The sequence below is a fragment of the Varanus komodoensis genome, unplaced genomic scaffold (genome assembly GCF_004798865.1).
Source record: "Varanus komodoensis strain SLA01 unplaced genomic scaffold, ASM479886v1 scaffold18_3, whole genome shotgun sequence".
NCBI classification, from domain to species: domain Eukaryota; kingdom Metazoa; phylum Chordata; class Lepidosauria; order Squamata; family Varanidae; genus Varanus; species Varanus komodoensis.
The window spans coordinates 14,163,982-14,182,019 of NW_025335549.1; the positions used below are offsets into that span (position 1 = coordinate 14,163,982).

An 18,038-nucleotide genomic window follows, 5' to 3' on the forward strand; every position below is an offset into this window, starting at 1 on the left:
CATGGATTGCATGTACAGGGCAGTTGCAACTGAGGTCTTTCTTGATCCAGAGCTTCATTTTTGAACTGTGGAACTGTTTTCAGTGTGAAGACCAAGTAATGGGATGGGATGTGTGTGGATCATGTTTGGGAATGGAAAGGCAGTGTGGCTTTAAAATAAATAACCCACAAAATAAATAACTCACAAAAATAAATATCTTTGTGAGCCGCCCCGAGGCTTCGGCGAATGGGGCGGCATAGAAATTTTATAAATAAATAAATAAATAAACCCACTCCCATCTAGCAGGTTTTGTCCACAAAATATATTGGGTGATGGGTGTGACCAGAAGGTCCCAGCTTCTTGCGTTTTGGTTCTCAGAGCCATACTTGATACAAAAGTGCACAGTCCTTGAATGTTGGTAAATTGGAATAAGTTAAAGAGGACAAAGACCAAATTCCCAAATGTCACATCTAAGATGAATTCCCCGTTGGAGCCCATGCAGAAGATAGCTAAGGGGGGTGTGAGCTTTCCCTTCCATTCAGAGGGGACACCCAAGACTCCCCAACCAAGACAAAATATTGCTGGGCAGTTGTCTAAGAAAGGAAAATCAGAAGAGCCATGCCGGATCGGATTGTGTTCTCACAGTGACCAAACAGTTGCTCACGGGGATCCACAAGCTGGAACTGCCCATGTTCCCCAGCTGCTGGTGAAGAGAGCCACGCTGCCGCTGGGACTGGAAGTCACACACAGTCATCAGGGCTAGTAGGCATTGATAGCCTTCTCCTCCATGCATTTGCCCAATTAAAGCCATCCAAAATTGTGGCCATCGCTACATTTCGTGGAAATGAATTCCGTCGTGGTGATATGCTATGTCCTGAATCAAAATATGATATACCAGAATTGCTTTCTGAATGTGGGTTTAAAGTGCATGCTGGGGGTTGTAGGACTTATTTCTGTATGTGCAAAGCATTGGGCCCTTAAGGATTCAAGTCCAAATGTAACAGGAAGGGGATGCCATTATAAGATCCAACTGAAGGTCCCCAAGGCTCTTCTTCGTGGCAGTTCACCTACTGCTAACAAAAACCAATATCCTTAACTTAAGGGACCAATGGGAGTGCACCAGCCTGTAAAACCAAAGTGTTTTGGGGTTACGAAAGCACTTTCATTTATCAACCATAGCTGATCGTTCTTAGATTTACATTGGCAATGCACAGATTTTTATATACCCCACCAATATTTAATGGCCCCAAATGAAATATCGTCATTTCTGAATAGATATGAAACACACAACCAAGCCACTTTGTGCCAAAGTTTATTTTCCAAAACCTGTTTCATTAACAAAATGGAGGACTCTAGGCAACAGTCACAACCACTTCCCTGTTTTATATAAATCAAGTCATGAAGTATGAGAATTAAAGTGTTAACATAGCCGATCCTGTGCTTCAGCGAAATAAGGTGTTTGGGTGAGGAGAGGAGAAAAGAGGAGTCAGGAACTGAACTTATCTGTTACATGGCTAGATGTGGCTTGTTCACATTTTTCAACTTTTGGAAGGGAAAGTAGATAGGAGATGAATAAAGAGACATCATGTTTACTAGGCGAAATAGAAAAAGCACCATGCACTCCACTAGACTACATCTCAAATATGAAACAAAATGTCAACTGAGAAAAGCATTTCAAATACAAAAATGTACAAAACCATTTGCAGAAATCCATACTGTATTTGCAAAATAAAAAAGAGAAAATACATTCATTAATGTTTTAATGCTGAGACAACTTAGATTTTCAACTCTACTTGGATTTAGTTACATTTTTACAAAGACTTTGTGCCTTTTAAAGAAATTTTTGGAAGTATCAGTTGTGGGATATTTATTGAACCCATGTTGGCAAACCCAGGTCTATGTGAAGCTGATGCTTCAGGTAGACTTCACTATTACCGTGGGTACCAAGAAAACAGCATCTTGTGTTAATTGGACTGGTGGAATAAAGTTCTTGTCTACTAGGTATTCGTTCAGCATTCTAAGGTTTGCTGTTTGTCACTTAGGTAACGTGGCAGCTTTTGTTGGCCTCTGAATTTTAACTTAGGATGGTTCTCAAACTGGAAAATATGGTCGTCAGACTTTTCTCTTTGTCTGTAAAACAAGCCAACTCTGCAGAAGCATCCTGTATGCTTTTTTCTGAAGAGAGTCTGTTTCGATCACAACCAGAGGGCAGTGGACACCGCAAAAATGCCAGGTATGAGAAAGGAGCTAGCCCTCATTGAGCTGAAGGCGTGTCAGGTTAACTTAGCTTTTGCCACTAATGCACAGTTATAGAAATGCAGATTTGAATTTTGCAGAACTCGGCTCATGGGCAAGCCTGCCTGGTAGCACTACACTGGCGATGAGATGCTTTGCCATCCCACTGCTCCTGCTAATAACTAGCGGATGCTGCCGTCATATAAGCATCTTCCCATATTTGCTGCTAAATGTAAGGAGTGGACTGCTCTTCTTGCTCAGCGAGCACTATTTTACGCCCATGCAGACTGAGCAAAAATCCACACAGGTGCTCTCCAAATCCTGAGAAGTTTGTAGGGTTCATGTTAATTCAGGTTTATTTGTCTAAAAGATCTTTCACTTCGACTGATGGGTCTGGATCGAACGAGAGGGCAGTATCATCTCATTTGGTGTATTGTCTCTCAATGAAATAGCAGGTACGGTTGTGGGAATCTGGAACACCGTACACATAAGCAGCAGGTCTTTCTCACCTGCTGTCGTAACGGTGACCCCTGCCCCAGCATGCTGCTTGTACTGGGAGAGAAGCTGCCACTGGGGTTAGTATCATTTCCCCAACAACAGCTCTGGGCCTGGAGGGATCCCACCCTCCCTCGGCCAATATCTCTTTAAACATGGACACATGATCCCACTTTTGGTTTTAGTATTTAGTTTGGCCCTCTGCTCTTGCTCATCAGCAGGCTGCCCATGTACGCCAAAACTTGCCTGGGGGGTGGGGGTGGGCACAGTGCAGTGAGCTGGTTTGCAAGAGCATTTTGCTCCCCAAACTCAGTGCTGCGGTTGGGTTCAAACAAGGCTAGCTTCACTTACACCAGCTCCGATTTTTAAGGGAACTCATTTTGATGGTCTTGGCCGATCTGTCCCATGTCAGTGCAGCCGAAGAGTTACCACTTTGGTGTGATCATTGTTTCATGAGCACAAGGGACCTAAAGCCAATTAAATCTCCAGCCTATTACACTTTTTGTTGTCGTGAACAAGTTGTGGCCCGTTAGCTGTTCTGGGCAGCAGTTCCCATCATCACTAGCAGAGCCAATAGTGAGACATGATGGGGAAAACACCTGGAGACACACAAGTTGCCCAGTCCAGGTTGTTGGTTGTCTCTTCTACAAATTCGGGCAGTTTTTGGGGAGCAGGGAATCCCACTATGATTTTCTGTTTCAGATGCAAGACCTAAGGATTTTAAATAAACATTTCAAATATATGGATCTAACTCTGAGCACAAGTACACACTAATTTTTAAAAGCCATCCAAAACTTCTTTTCAATAAACAGATATCCACAAAAAGGCAGAAACTTACTGCACTGGGGGTGGGAGGCAAGAATATAGGAACAGTAAGATGAAATGGCTGATCAGAAGAGAAAAAAACAGGTAAACAGATGTGTCTATAACCTTTCCCTTCCTCTTTCAGTGTTTGATGCAGAAATATATTTACCAAAGATTTACCAAATTTGGAGAATACTAAAGAAACATAGGGTGAGAAGAGAGACTGTACTGGTTATTAAAATCTTTAAAAATAAACAGGTATTAGATAGCTATGGGGGAAAAGTAACTACACAATGCATATTTAAGCAGTACATGACAGTCAAAAAGCCAAATTACACCTTCAGAGTCAAAAGCAATCTATCTATTTCTACATAATCTCCAATAACTGTAGCAAGAACATGTACAGTTTCCCATTACTCAAAATATAATCTTTAAAATGGAAATGACCTGTTCACAGTGCATTCTGACGTTGTCCTCAAAATGCAGGCTACTTAAGAAAAAATGTTTTCCCTTTTATGTACAAATAAAAGCACTGATCCACAGTGCATTCTACTCTAAATCCGTAGCCCATCTTTTCCTACCCACAAAAAACAAACAAAACCCCCACCTGGGTACACCCTGTATTTAAAGTTAAAGACAACAATTTACTCCCAAAAAGTATACTTGCCTTTTTAACAAAAAGTCCACAGATTCTTACTATATGCAGAGAACGAAAATGTCTTTTATGGCATTTTAAAGAAATTAATGTGTATGTAGAAAAACTTTAGAACAGCTTTAGAAGAGACATTTTCAAGTATGACAATATACCCAATATTATCACAATTGATTTCTTCTTCAGACCAACTAAATATGATAGTGACTGCCATATTTTGTTTATTCATGCCTCACTTAATCTATGGGATGCAGCGATGTGAGAGTTTAATATCCAGAGACCAACCTAGTAAGGGGAACTGAACCCTCCCAGTCTGTGGCCTTCACTTCCTATTGCCTCCATACCATTGAAGGGGTTCTAACACCCCCTTTTTCGTCTAAACATGCAAAGGATTGTGACCTGACAGTATCAGAGCAGAGATGAGAAAAAGGCATGTGGGCAAATGCCACCGAGGTTTAGCAGCCCTCACCTGTGAATGTCTTATCATCTTGAAATCAGACCCTACCTTCAGCTCTGTATTAACTAGGTCAACGACGTGGAGAACAAAAGAGCCAACCACAATCACATCTGCACTGGTTCTTACAGTGCGCCTTTCTCCACTCTTGGAATCTCCCATGGCTTCCTAGAAAGGCACCAGAGGCAACTGCCATTGCTCTCAGCCTCTTTAAGAAAGCAAGAAATCAAACATGTTATAATCGAACTGTCGTTCTTCCGAACACTTCTGAGATGGGATTTCTTGGCATTTTAAAATTTTGCACTTAAATCCCTAATTTCTACATTATTTGTTCAGGAGAATGTAGAAAATGTGGTTGACCCATGAAGTTATGAATGTGTGGTCTCTTCTCCTACTGCTCATAAATATTGTCTCTGAATATCTGGGGAAAATACTGCCTTGAGCTATTAGCCCAGTTATGATGCACAACCAAAAGAGCAACCCTGCCATGTCAATGCAAGATTGAGGCTGCATCCTATGCACACATATTCGAGTGGCAATCCCAACAAACTCAACGGGTTTCAAGAGATAATCTTGTGACAAGGAAACCACAATACTGCTAGTTTAAGCACATAAGCAAACATTTGTAGTAAAACTATCAGTGGATGAGGTCATGCCATGACTAACTAGAAAAGGTACTAAAATGTGTTATTATTCCCGGTATGTTATCAAGGAGGGAGCTGATCAAAAGTTGGTTGAAGTAGGTTGGACACCATCTTGTTTTCTCATCAACAAAGCAACTCTAGGATCTCATATGTAGCATATTCCGTTGCATGGCTACTGCAAAGCAAGCCCCATTGAATTTAAAGGGCTTGGCTCTTTACATAGGACTGCAACTTAAATCTTAGACTATCATGTTCTGTGTTTAACTAGGTTCTTTTTATACTTTCCCTTAATCTGTTATTAAATTTATCATATAGGGAAGGGGCAACTGTCAAGTCCCCATGAAGGATTCGTTGGAAAAGACCCTGATGCTGGCAGCAATTGAAGGCAAAAAGAGAAAGGGGCAGCAGAGGTTGGGGTGACTGGATGGGGTCCCTGGGGAGGTAGGTGTGGGGTTGGGTGGACTCTGGGAGATAGTGGAGGACAGGAGAACCTGGAGGAATGTTGTCCATGGAGTTGGGAAGAGTCGGAGATGACCTTGCAACTGAACAACAACACAATCCCACCTTTGCTATCAGATACTTATAATCCTGCATCTCCAGACAGTTCAATTATAACAGCGCTAATATCACCATAAAAAGCTTTGGCCAACTGGAAGTTGATACCAGTACAGCTGCCTGTACATCATTTCTGGCAAGAATGGCACAGAATTTTAGCCCCAGCGATTCCAATAAAGTTAGCAGTGACCACCACCTACCTGCTAGGGTCAAGAATAAAAACAATCCCTTGCAATCTTGCAGCAAACAACTACACGCTACACCCATTTCCACAGAGGCAGGTGACCTCCAAATCTTCAGATACCGCACAAGGACGGAGCATGGCAAGGACTTGCAGCCAAATTGCTCAGTGGGTCCCAGTTTGGCTGTAAGCACCACCGGCAACGAAACAACTCTGCTAGGCACAACTCTGCTTCCCCTGCCCTCTCCTATGCCAACCAAGATAGGAGACTAAAGCCTCCTTCCTTGATTTAGCAGCTGGCGAGGCCTCTTACCCCCTCTACATTAGAAACTAGTGGGTGAGTAAGATTGCTTAAGTGTCATTTAGAGAACTACAAACTAAATACTACCTTCCAAGTTTCAATGCTAATATTTACAGTTGATAGACACTGACTGACAGTAACCTTGCAGAATAGATGGCAATGCTCAATTGAATTTAAAAAAAACCAAGGTTGTTTATTGTTCAGGAAAAGTTCATGAGTTGTGAAATTCAGCTCCTTGGTTATAGGATGAAAATGTGAGCTTCAAATTTAGATTCACTCAGGATAAGACGGAACTCTGACGTTGATGAAAATCACATTCGTATACAGGTAAATGTTCTTAAAAACGCTTTCTCAATCCATCACAGGATAAGAATAATGTTGTTTCACAGGGCCTACTGGATATCCTCATGTTATTGAGGAGACATATTTGCATTCAATTATTTAATAATGCAAATAATTGAAAGGTTTGAGGACATAGGACAGTTTTGCGCTTGTGCTATGGGAAAGAGACAGTTGATTGTGCAATCATTTTGAAGATGGCAAGAATGGGAAGATACAAATACTCCAAAAAATTGTGCAGGTTATTGGCATGTTAATAAATTAAAGGGTGGGGTAAAAAGACAACTGTAATTAAATATGGTCCACTTTTATGGATCATACTCCAATTAAATAAAAAGAGTATTGTAAGTACTCAGGATGTTATGATGGGAATATTGTGATTGATATTACTATGCTTCGAGTTGTAATTCAATTAAAACAAATGATTAGTATATAATATTGTATAAAGGACATAAGACATAAAAATACACTTCCATCTGGAGAGCTGAAGTTCCCTCTGAGTAATTGGGTATTGCATGAAGTTTCTTGCTGTAAGATTGCAGCTAGTAAATGTAAATAAATTAAGCATAGCTAAACTGAATGATTAGAAAATAATCTCAGGGCGTTAAAAAGGTTGCTTCTTATTTTACAGTCTCAAACTTTACATGGTCAAACATTTCTAGTTAGTTATTATAAAATGCATGTCATTTAAAGCACATGTACTGGTTTAAACTGGACTGAAAGACCGAAAATTGGTTGGAAGCAAGATTATACAATCCTAAATGAGGATTAATTGAATTAACTTACTAGAATATCTACTAAAACAAGCCCCATACATAAGCTGCTCCAGCTTTTACAGGGCCACAATAAATATTGGTTTTGGACAAACCTGGAGAGTACATTAAAGCCAAAAGCCCTTGAGAATCCACTTTCCACATTTAATTACATGCATCCAGTTTATGTCTTTGCCAGTACATGCCCAGATTTGGTCTAAAACATTTTTCCACTTGCAACATTTAATCCATACAAAGTTAGTGGTTACAAATTGCAAACACATATGTAAAAAATGATTCTTTTTTTTTAAAAAAAACCATGTTTAGTTTGACAAAACAAGTATATCATTTTTGAAGCAAGCATCATTTTTACATTCTTGGCACAATATTAACAAACACAAAAGACACTTACAAAGTAAAGACTGGTTTCTTAGAATTTGATGCAGCCTGATCCACAAAAGTACTTTTTGTTGCTGCAAACCCCTTTTTCCAAAGAACAAGGGCCACAACTTGGCAAACACTTGGAAAAACGAGCCCAAGCACTGCATTTCAAAACATTTGATGGCGAAAACATGGGGCAACTTTTATGAAAGAAAGCTGTGGTGGCAATAATATATCTTCTTTTCACCATTATTGCTACTGTAATGGGCTTAAGACAAGAAAATCCTTGTGGCAGTGATATAAAAGGGGAACAACTGTTTTCTTCTTCTTTGATAAGAAGTAACAAAAAAATGTTCTTACAGATTCCCCTCATAAATAAGCCAGGAACTCCATGTGTCAAATTACACAGTAATTTTTAATGTCATCTTATTACTGAGGGGTTTGAAAGTCTTGGACCATCAGGCTGTATTATTACACTTCTTATGCTCTCTCCACAGTGCAATAATATGTTATGAATCTTCAAGATTAATTGTCTCTTTCCATACAAAAAGAAATTTGCATTAAATTTCTTAAAGCAGTACAATATTTGCATTTTGAATGTGTTACAAAGGAAGGGAAAAAAAGGTTCTGCAGCATTGGAGAAATTTTGTACTTAAAGGTTTACAAATATTTACAGTCTTCCCACCCCCCACCCCACAAAAAAGTTTCTTTATGTAGTGACTGGGTTTTTTTTTTCTCCTTTCCTTTTGCCCCTTTCCTTGTGACAAGGGCCACAAGGATGGAGGAGTTCAGGAATACAATTTTCCAGTTCTTAAAGTGCAGCTCTGTCACTGATGAACAACTAAGAAAATGCCCCGCATCTTACATAAAGGGCAAAAAGCTTCCCAGACTCACTCCTGCTGGCCTGGCCGCCCATGGACATCTTCTCGGACTTGAAGGCAACCCTAGCTAGAGTCAGAAACAACGCTGCCATCTGTACACAAGAGAAAGCACGAGGGAGCGTGGCCCTCCTCATCAACACCGGAACTGCACGGACTCCTCTGCAACAGACCGGCTTCCTCAGACTAGCGCCAGACACCAAGTCTCTGCCAAAAAATGCTTCTATCGCTTGGCTGTGCAACACTGCGCTGCGATGCCAACAGACTGGTTCTTTGTTAATGGCCTACACTGAATTAAAGTTGATTCACAGCATTTAAAACTCACAGTACAAAATTTGTGAATTAGAAGAAGCTAGGTTAACGCGAGAAAAAGTGATCGGGTTTCACGCGGTATTGGCATCTATGATAACGTCTTATTCTTATCAGAGTACTTTTCGTATCAGGTACCCCTTAAGAGAACCTGAAAAGTTTATTGCTCAACTTCATTAAGTAGTGCCATAATTACATCAGCCGCAGAGTTCAGAGAGAAATAAATAGAAGTCTTATGCCCTCCACTAGTTTACTAGAGGCTAGCTGTAGGATGGAAATGCTGCAAAGGATTCTTCTTTAACAAGAGAAAGTCAGGGATTTCTTTTCATATTTTGCTGACTTTCATCTTCAAAATACTTCAGCTTTGCACTGAAAACAGTCTTACACTATCCAAAGCCAAACTTGATTTCATAACATACTGACTGCTATAACAAGAATCTTTAAAGCACAGCAATTCAAAGTAATTTATAATGTACGGGGAGCAGATATGTGCCCTGGGTGAAGACTGCCGTTTAAAAGTTCTGTCTTCTTTCTACCAATATTTGGTTGTCAAAGTGTCTTGCTGCTTTGGCAGTTCTACATAAACTGTATCTGTAACAAAAGAAAGCAGGTAGAATTAAAGCCATTAAATATATCAAATAAGGTCTATCTACTCCAAAATTCTGCTTATACTTCTTCCAATTTTCTGACTGGCAGAGTGAGCAAAGTACTTAAGCTTCTTAGCGTACTTTGAACTACAAGCTATCAAGTCTTAACACCAAAACATTAATCGAGATTTTTAAAATCCACTACCTGACAAACCCCAATAAAATGCACAAGTGCATCTCCTGTTGGGCAACCTAGTTTTTCCTGTTTTCAACCACAAGGCAAAAATCAGAAGCTGCTGTGCAGTGGAAAAAATAGCAGCTGGCTTGTTTCCTGCTAGCAACAGTTCTAAGCACAGTGAGACACCCACTGGTTGAGGACCCCCAAGCGACTCTTTTAGTTATAGAAAAAGGAGATCTTTAACAATCTTTGTTTATTTCTACTGAAAAGAATAAACTCAGATGGCACAGAAGCATTTCGTGTCAAGTTCTGAGAAGGTGGCCTGTAGGACAGGTTCTATTTAATGCATATACTTCATGAATTGATGTCTTCCTTTAGCCCAGGGATAGGATGAGAGTTGTATACACACACGAATATATAGTTCAGAGATGTGGTGCCCACAAGTTTCCCACATGTACTCTAGTCTTCCATATTTATCCCAATTCCTCCAGATGCTCACTCAACTCCCGAGTCATCATTCCTGAGCCACAGTCTATCAACTGCCCGGCCCTTGCCCGGCCCTTTTCTTCGGCTCCTTCCCAGCACAAATACATCATGCATGATCCCCATTCTGTTTTTCCTAAGCTCCTGTATCCCATCCTACCTGTCTACTTACCATACTGCCTCTATCTTTTTGCTTCCAAACTCATGGAGTTTGACACTGTCCATTTCTGCTCTGATCCATTTTCTTTCTTCAAGCTCCCGTCTCAACTCTCCCATCTCAGTTCTGTCATCTGTATTCCAGCAATATTGCCCTCACTCAAGTCAGTCAGCCAACTAGCCAAAACGTGTCTGTGGCCTTTGTCATACCTGCTGTTTAATACTGTTTACCATCTTACTCTTGACCACTTTCCATGCCAATCTTTTCAGTATTTCTGTACCTATCAGGTGATTTTTCTCCTTGGAGAGGCGTAGAAGAGTCCTGTTCAGTCTTCTCCACTATGTCAGGGTTTCTCTAGGTTTTCTTTACTATCTTCTCCTGTGCTCAAGCTACTGTACCATCCCTTTGTGATCACAAGGCAAATGGCTTTGGTGCCACCCCTGTGCAAACAACACCCAGTTTTACTCCCCAGATTTGTCCTTCCACCCTCTATTCAGTGTTGCTCTACCCCTATAAAACCCCCAGCAAGTCTTCAGCCCCTAACTGCTCAAGCCATCTCCTGCTCTCAAGCTTTGGTTCCCATTCTTGCCCGGACATGGAGTCCCCAGCCTCCCAAAACCAAGGAAACCTTTCACCAAGGAAGTCTTCTGGCCCTAATTCACAACCATAATACTACTGCTCAGGCATTCTTTACTGTATTTGCTTCCATTCACCCTCTTCTTACCATTTCCTTGGCCTACTCCATATTCATACCTCTCTTTAGAGGTACTAAAGAGCTTCTACTCGTAAGATCTTGCAAGGAGAGTTTTCTTTGTTATATTACGAACTTGCCCATAACATTCTGATTAGCAAACTACCAAAAAGTGGGCTAGACGGAACAACTGTTACGTGGATCCACCGTTGGCTTCAAAATCAGACTCAAAGGGTGCTCATCAATGGCACCTTCTCAAACGGGGAGAGGGAACACGTGGGGTGTGACAGGGTTCAGTCCTGCGCCCAGTGCTATTCAACAGCAACTGAACCCTGATGCACGTACATCAAACCAAGATATATGCTGGCATCAGTAATGTAGAAAAAAGTAAACTCTCTCTCTTACCAATGTAACTCTGAATACGGCTGACCAAGCTTTATCTGTAACCCTTTGTATTCTTGCTTGCATGTCTAACTTTCGGTCTTTTACAAGACTTTAGAAAATATACCTGTATCCTTTCCAACACACCACTGTGATATATCCTTTCCGACACACATAGCAACAACGATGATACAACTAATGTGAATGGGATAAACTGTTTTTTAAACATCTGAATACACAGAAAGCATCAGGCGATAACGTAAGTAGCAAGCAAGTGGAGCTTGTGACAAGACACCAGGATGCAGACGTTTAAAATGTTCCATGTTCACTTGAAGCAAACACCAACCTGTGTTCCAGAGATAGGTGCAAAGGGATTTGTTGGCCTTAGACCTGTTTGGGTATAAATCATAGGCTGGGGTGCCATAATAGGTGCAGCTCCAATCGGAGTGGGTACCTGCATGGGGGAAAGAGGGAAGCATAAGGCCAGCAGCTGCCCCCCAACTGGCAAAGGACGACCTCCTCCAGTCACGTGCGTGGCGAGAAGTTCGTACAGTGGAGTTCTTCCCTTTCAGCAGCTTCCCCACAATAAACTGCTTATACTCCAGAGGCTGTGGGTGAGGATTACCCACGATGTCATGCCATGCAAACCCAGATGGATTTTCCCAAAGGTGGCTTGTCTGAGGGCAACAAGCCACCCTGACAGCCAATGGGCGAGTTGCTTTAGGGCTTCTTGTCATGGTGGTCAACCTTAGCTTACAGAGGAACTGGCCAATGACTCGCTTGCCCAGAGAGGCAAAAAGCCCCGTGCTGCTTTTGCCAAGCTTGCCCTGCAACCTGCTATGGCCAGCCCTCCCCGGGTGCCCAGGCTGCACTTTGGTTTCCTTTGAGAGCTTGCTTTTTTACATTTTCCTTTCATTTGCTTAACTAAACTGAAGGCATTTCAGACTACACTATAATAGCCAGTGCACCAGGACAATCCATGAGTTGGCCTTTCTTGAGTTTTCTGGCTTCTGCAAATGCAGTGACATGAAATGTTTAGAAGATTATTTCTGTACCGTAATATACAGATTTGGACAGCCAATGGTCTTACCATTCCATACACAGGCACTTGAGGTGTATTCACTGGGTAGGTTACTGGAGCAGGTACCTTCGATGGCGAAAAGGAACAAAAACAAGAACAGGTGGTGAATGTTACAGGTGGCTCCAACTTCCACAGACAGCATTCAAAAAATGATATAAAATGCACTTTTTTAGATTACTTAAAATAGATGCCAAGCTCATAGGAAAGAAGAACTTACATATCCAGGATAGGGTACTCCATTCTGGCAGAGCAAAAAGGAGCAAGGACAGAAAATTATTGGGAGTAGCGGGATACTAAAAGTAGAACGTCTTTAGGGCAGAACAAGGCAAGCTAGTCTGGAGTAGTAGAAACATCTGGAGCACAGGGAAAAGACTAAACCCCACCACCCTTCTTTCCACTGGGGCCCTGAGAATTGCCCCTGAGAACTGTGGGGCATAGGGAATTCTGCATCAGGAAACTGGAAACCATTTTTTCCTCCCAGAGTTGCTGAGTATATATTTGTATCCAACACGGGCCTTCCAGAAGCTGCAGAAACTTACAGAGCACAGTGGAAGAAGTTAAAAGCCACTGCCCTTCTCTGCTAGAGTCCTCAGAACTGCTCCAGAATAAGAAGTGGAACATAGGAGTGATCAGTTTCTGCAGGCTGTAAGGAACCTGTTTGCTACCTCCTGTAGTAGTATTTTGGGGTAGCTGTTTGCAGGTTGTATTGTTTGCTAATGCCTCAGGGTTATGTGTGTCTCATTTGAAAGGTGTGTTTGATTTAAGATAGGATCAGCACTTTACAATAAGGAATCATTGTTATTCTGCTGTAAGTGTTGATATTTCTTACTTTGAAATTAATGTAAGTTCTATCATACTAATAGCAGTAAGATTAGGTCTTTGAGTTGTTCATTCTTATAACAAGGTCCTATTGTAACTGATGCACTGTTATGCATTCTTGTGTTTCTATTGCTTGCATTGCGATCTGCTTGGGCAGATTTTATGGAAAGGTGGCATATCAATAAAATGAAATGTGATCAACTATCCTTTTTTTCGCCCATCATATTTTATTTTACTGGAAAACTAAAGCAATTTTGTTTAATTAAGCCACAAGAGCAGTTGCATTCTTTGACTGCTCTCCACATGCAAGGAAGGAGCAGAGCTTTGCTAAAAAGAATGTTTTCCATGAATGTGAGTTATGATCAAGCCCACTCTGAGGCCACTGGGAAAAGTTTGCTCTTTATACTCTTAACAGCAATACAGTGCCAAATGTTAAAGCACCGACACAGAAAGGCATGAAGTAGCCCTCAAGGCATGTTGTTTTGCAGTGTTTCCATGTCAGGATCCTATAAAAAATCAATCCAAGAAACAACAGATGGCTGTTTAGGCTGCGGTCCAGAGAGGCACATGCACTGAGGTTTATAAGGTCATTTCCTCTCAATCCCTTTTACTCCCAAAGGTATTATATGAACCCATGACCTTAGTAGAAACACTGGCAGTCTTTAAAATAATCTTACAGGAGTTACTAGTCTGTGCTTTATTCATACGAAGGGCAGAGTGGAAGAGGGACTGAGCATTCTGCCCATCCTCCCTTTGATAGCCTACCTACTTGCCCGGATGCCATTCTTTGTGGCTTCCCTGGGCCAAGAAAAGGAGGCTACAACATGACTCAGTTCACAGAAATTCTTCTCCTGCTCTCATGCCCTCACACATTCCCATTGCATTAAGCACACTGCGAACTGCAATGGCGGTAAATAGACCAGAGCACAGAGGCAAGGAAGCCTGAAGCCCACTTATTTCTTCAACCCAATACGAAAATATGGACCCGGATTGCACATAATGGCAGCAAATCCCCATGCTGTGTCAGCCTGAACACTGTGGGTTAATCATGGGTTAAACAACCTGGAATTAACCTACAATGTCTTGCACAAGCTTTCGTCCTGCAATGGTAAATACCTCTGCAAGGTACTGTACATTCATTCATTGCATTTCTATACTGTTCAATTAGCTGATGCTCTCAGAATGGATTACAATTAGATGTTCGCCCATGATTAAGCCATAGTGCTCAGGTTCAGCCATCACAAATCAACCTCTGATGGCAGAAATACACACTTGGCACACACTACAGCAAATAATGCCAGACTGGGGCTTGGGAGATCTGGGTTCCAGTCCCCTACCCAGCCATGGAGCCAACTGGGTGACTTCGGGCCAATCGCAAACTCCAGCCCAGCCTACCTCACAGGGTTGTTGTTGTGAGGATACGATTGAGAGGAGGAGGAGAATTACGTAAGCGGCCTTAAGTTCCTTGAAAGGAAAAAAGGCAGGCTATAAATAAAATAATAGTTCATCCACCAAATGCCACTGAAACAATCAAGCAAATACGAAGTAGCTTTCCTGGCACTCAACAGCTGACTACTATTTATATAAGATATAAAGTATCCTCCAGTTCATTCAGTGCTCATATCTTCTCCCTGATATTCTACAGTTCCATGCCAACATTCTTTTCAAAAAGTGGAATATTTACAAGAATGCTTCGAAGGTTATAAAAGCCAGGCTTTAAGCGGAACAAACATAACAATCTGAATCTTTTAATATAGAAGACATTACCATCTGTGGAGCAGGAGGGATGGGGACTGTGTTCCACGTAGTGGAGGAGCTAGTTTTTGCTTGCCAGTTGGTTCCACCGGTAAGTTTCTTCTCGGTAGGCTGATTCCACTGCATATCAGATCTGAAAGTGAATTGCACAATACATGGATACGTACCTTCAGGAAACAACTAAAAGCATGAAAAGCTGTTCTGCCAGCTATTCATTTCTTCAACTTTCTACTTTTATTACATTTCATGCCCCTTGATCCCCCCCCCCAAAAAAAGACCCATACATACCACTTACTAACACTTTATATAATTCACAAACTGCACCCTTAATTAATGCCCCAGGTATTCCAGGAAGTGTTTACTTTGGCAAAAAGCACCACTATAAATAATCCTGGCAAGCGGGGGAACTAAGTGTCTTGCAAATTCATATGTTACACTGGCATGATGACTACAGCTCAGCTGATGTTAGTTATAATTCACATGTATCAGAAACAGCCAAAGGAAAGGCAACTGAGCTGCCTTTCTGGCGCCCCCCTCCACTCCATGCGTGAAGCAGCCCTACAAAGGCGCTCATTGCCAAAGCACTGACAAGGTAGCCTTATCTCATTCATTTTTAAACCCAGACTGCATTCTGTATTCAATAAATTCTATTTTAAACATCTTTTACATTGGAGCGTCTACTATATGTTGGTTATTATTGCTAACATAGAAAATGTTTGTTAACTTTTAAATGTTTGGCATTCCACTAGTAACACATGAATTTTTTCATAATCAAAAGAGATTTAAAGAGCAGCAAACATCATGTAAACCTTTCATCTTCGATATTTAAATGATAATGCTATTAATGAAATCAGCTGAAACATATATTCAGGGAGACATCTCACTTTTTGGTCGGTGTTCCTCCAAAGCCAAGATCTGTAACAAAACACATTGGAAGCATTTAAAAGAGAATGTGGATTCTTTTATAAAAGAAATATATATTTATATATTTTGATATGCAGGCATTGCACATACTTCCTACTAGATTGGCGAGTGAAGAATCAAGGTCACCAGCCAAAATCTTCCCACTCTGCTGCCCAGTTATAACTCCTCTTTGATTTTGTGTTGGTACCGTTGGCTGTAATACCTCATCTGCACAGTTAAAGACTGGGTAGAAAGGGAAAACAGAAAGCATGAAGAATATTCATTAATCCTCAACTATAATTTCAACTAAGAGTCATCATTCATTCATTACGTTTCTATACTGCCAAACAGCTGGCACTCTTTGGAAGGTTTGTGGATATTAAAACCTTAAAATGCGTTATAAAAATATAAACTTTTTATATTGGAGACACACACACCTAAATACAAGTTCAATAATAAAAAAAATTGAAGACCTGATTAAAGAACTGAGAAAAGACAGACCACAGAAAAAAGTAATCCCCTCCAGAAATCCCTTACTCTTCACACACACATACATACACACGAGAGAGAGAGAGAGAGAGAGAGAGAGAGAGAGAGAGAGAGAGAGATCAGCTGTGTGTTCCTTTTGTGTGTATACATCTGCATCTACACTGAGATATTCACTCAAATGCCTACATGAGCCTTTCAGTGAAGTTGAACTCACCAGCTATTATAAGCAACTGGAAGCTAGCTATTATCAGCCTTTTGAACGTGTTCTGTGCAGCTACAATTTAAATGTGTTCTGTGTACCTACAATTAAAAACAAGCTTAACCACCCCCATTATTTCTGTTCCAATAGCTTTTGGGGAAAATTGAAGTGAGCTGCAGGAATGCAAGATTTCCATTTCAAAGATTCAGAGAGGAATTTTGAAGGGTTATCTTTACAATGAGCACATACAACATCTTTAACACAAAAACCTCAGCTTCCCCTTTGCACATGACTGCTGGCAGTTGCTCTTCCTTGGAGATTGCAAATCAGAAAACAAAAAACCACACACAAATATAGACTCTTCTAGGAGTGGACTTCTGCTCCATGCTCCTGCCCCCACACCAAGAAATGTTCAAAACAGGAAAAGAGCAGACTCTGCTTTAAGTCCGGACATTCCTGAGAGTTCAGGAATATACAGTAATATCTTGGTTCACGAATGCTTCTGTTCATGAACAAGTCAGTTCACGAACAGAAAGTTTGGCGAAATTTTGCTTCCAATCGCGAATTTCGCACTGGGCGATGAACACGACCGCAGCCATCTTCCCTACACCGCAACCACGTGTCAATGGATCTTCATATTTAAAAGTAAAATAAATATGCTCCACTTTGCAAGAACAAACAAACAAAGAGGATCCCTTCCCTGACTGTTTTCAAAATATATTAGCCAGCATAAAACAGAACTTCCACTTCTATTCTTTTGAAATTAGGTTTGCAAGAATTACATGTAGTTTGTTTTGCCAAAGCAAGAATTACCAGGATTTACATAACCCACGATTTCAATTCTGTACAGTACAATCCTTTGCAAGTTTATTCATGTTTACGTGTCCCACACTGTTCAGGTGGACTGATGTCCAGGTAAGTGTGCAGCCTTAAATGTGCAAGTAATTTTTTCATTTAACTTACCCGTTGAAATTCATGATCCAGGAGGCCATGTTGAAAAACAATACCCAAAAGATAAAAGAGAGATACAATCACAATGTGTATCAGCTTAACTGGGCCTAGAGTTAGGTATTTGTTCTTGGGAAGGATAAATAATTGCAGGCCACCATCAAATACACTGTAAGATACTTAAGAGTATCCCAAAACATGAAATTAAAGTTAGGCATCAGTTTAAAAATGCCAACACATTTTACAAGGTGAGTTTCACACAATCCACCCTGTGAATGACCTACACACTGTGGCTTGTTCCTGGAACAAATCATAGTGTGTCCAACAGATGGGTCATTGCCATGGGCTGCCCCTGCCACCGTCTTCCTTGGTCCTAGGAGAACTGGTGGCTGAATCTAGTGTGTCTCC

The 18,038-nt window shown here is 41.0% G+C and overlaps 1 protein-coding gene across 5 annotated transcripts in view; it reads right to left on the minus strand.

Moving 5' to 3' along the window:
• Window positions 1-1,275: 1,275 nt before the first annotated feature.
• LOC123022127 (phosphatidylinositol-binding clathrin assembly protein-like) overlaps window positions 1,276-18,038 on the minus strand; it is a 50,342-nt gene continuing 33,579 nt past the window's right edge. For 4 of the 5 annotated variants that reach the window (XM_044427563.1, XM_044427565.1, XM_044427564.1 and 1 more), the window contains 6 exons: window positions 16,106-16,222; window positions 15,976-16,006; window positions 15,104-15,224; window positions 12,527-12,583; window positions 11,783-11,890; window positions 1,276-9,550 (listed from right to left, as the gene is read on the minus strand). In XM_044427563.1, the coding sequence (XP_044283498.1) occupies window positions 9,536-9,550; window positions 11,783-11,890; window positions 12,527-12,583; window positions 15,104-15,224; window positions 15,976-16,006; window positions 16,106-16,222 (449 nt within the window). In that variant the 3' untranslated portion in view covers window positions 1,276-9,535. The remainder of the gene's footprint in view (window positions 9,551-11,782; window positions 11,891-12,526; window positions 12,584-15,103; window positions 15,225-15,975; window positions 16,007-16,105; window positions 16,223-18,038) is intronic. The other variant, XM_044427562.1, reaches the window with a different exon arrangement.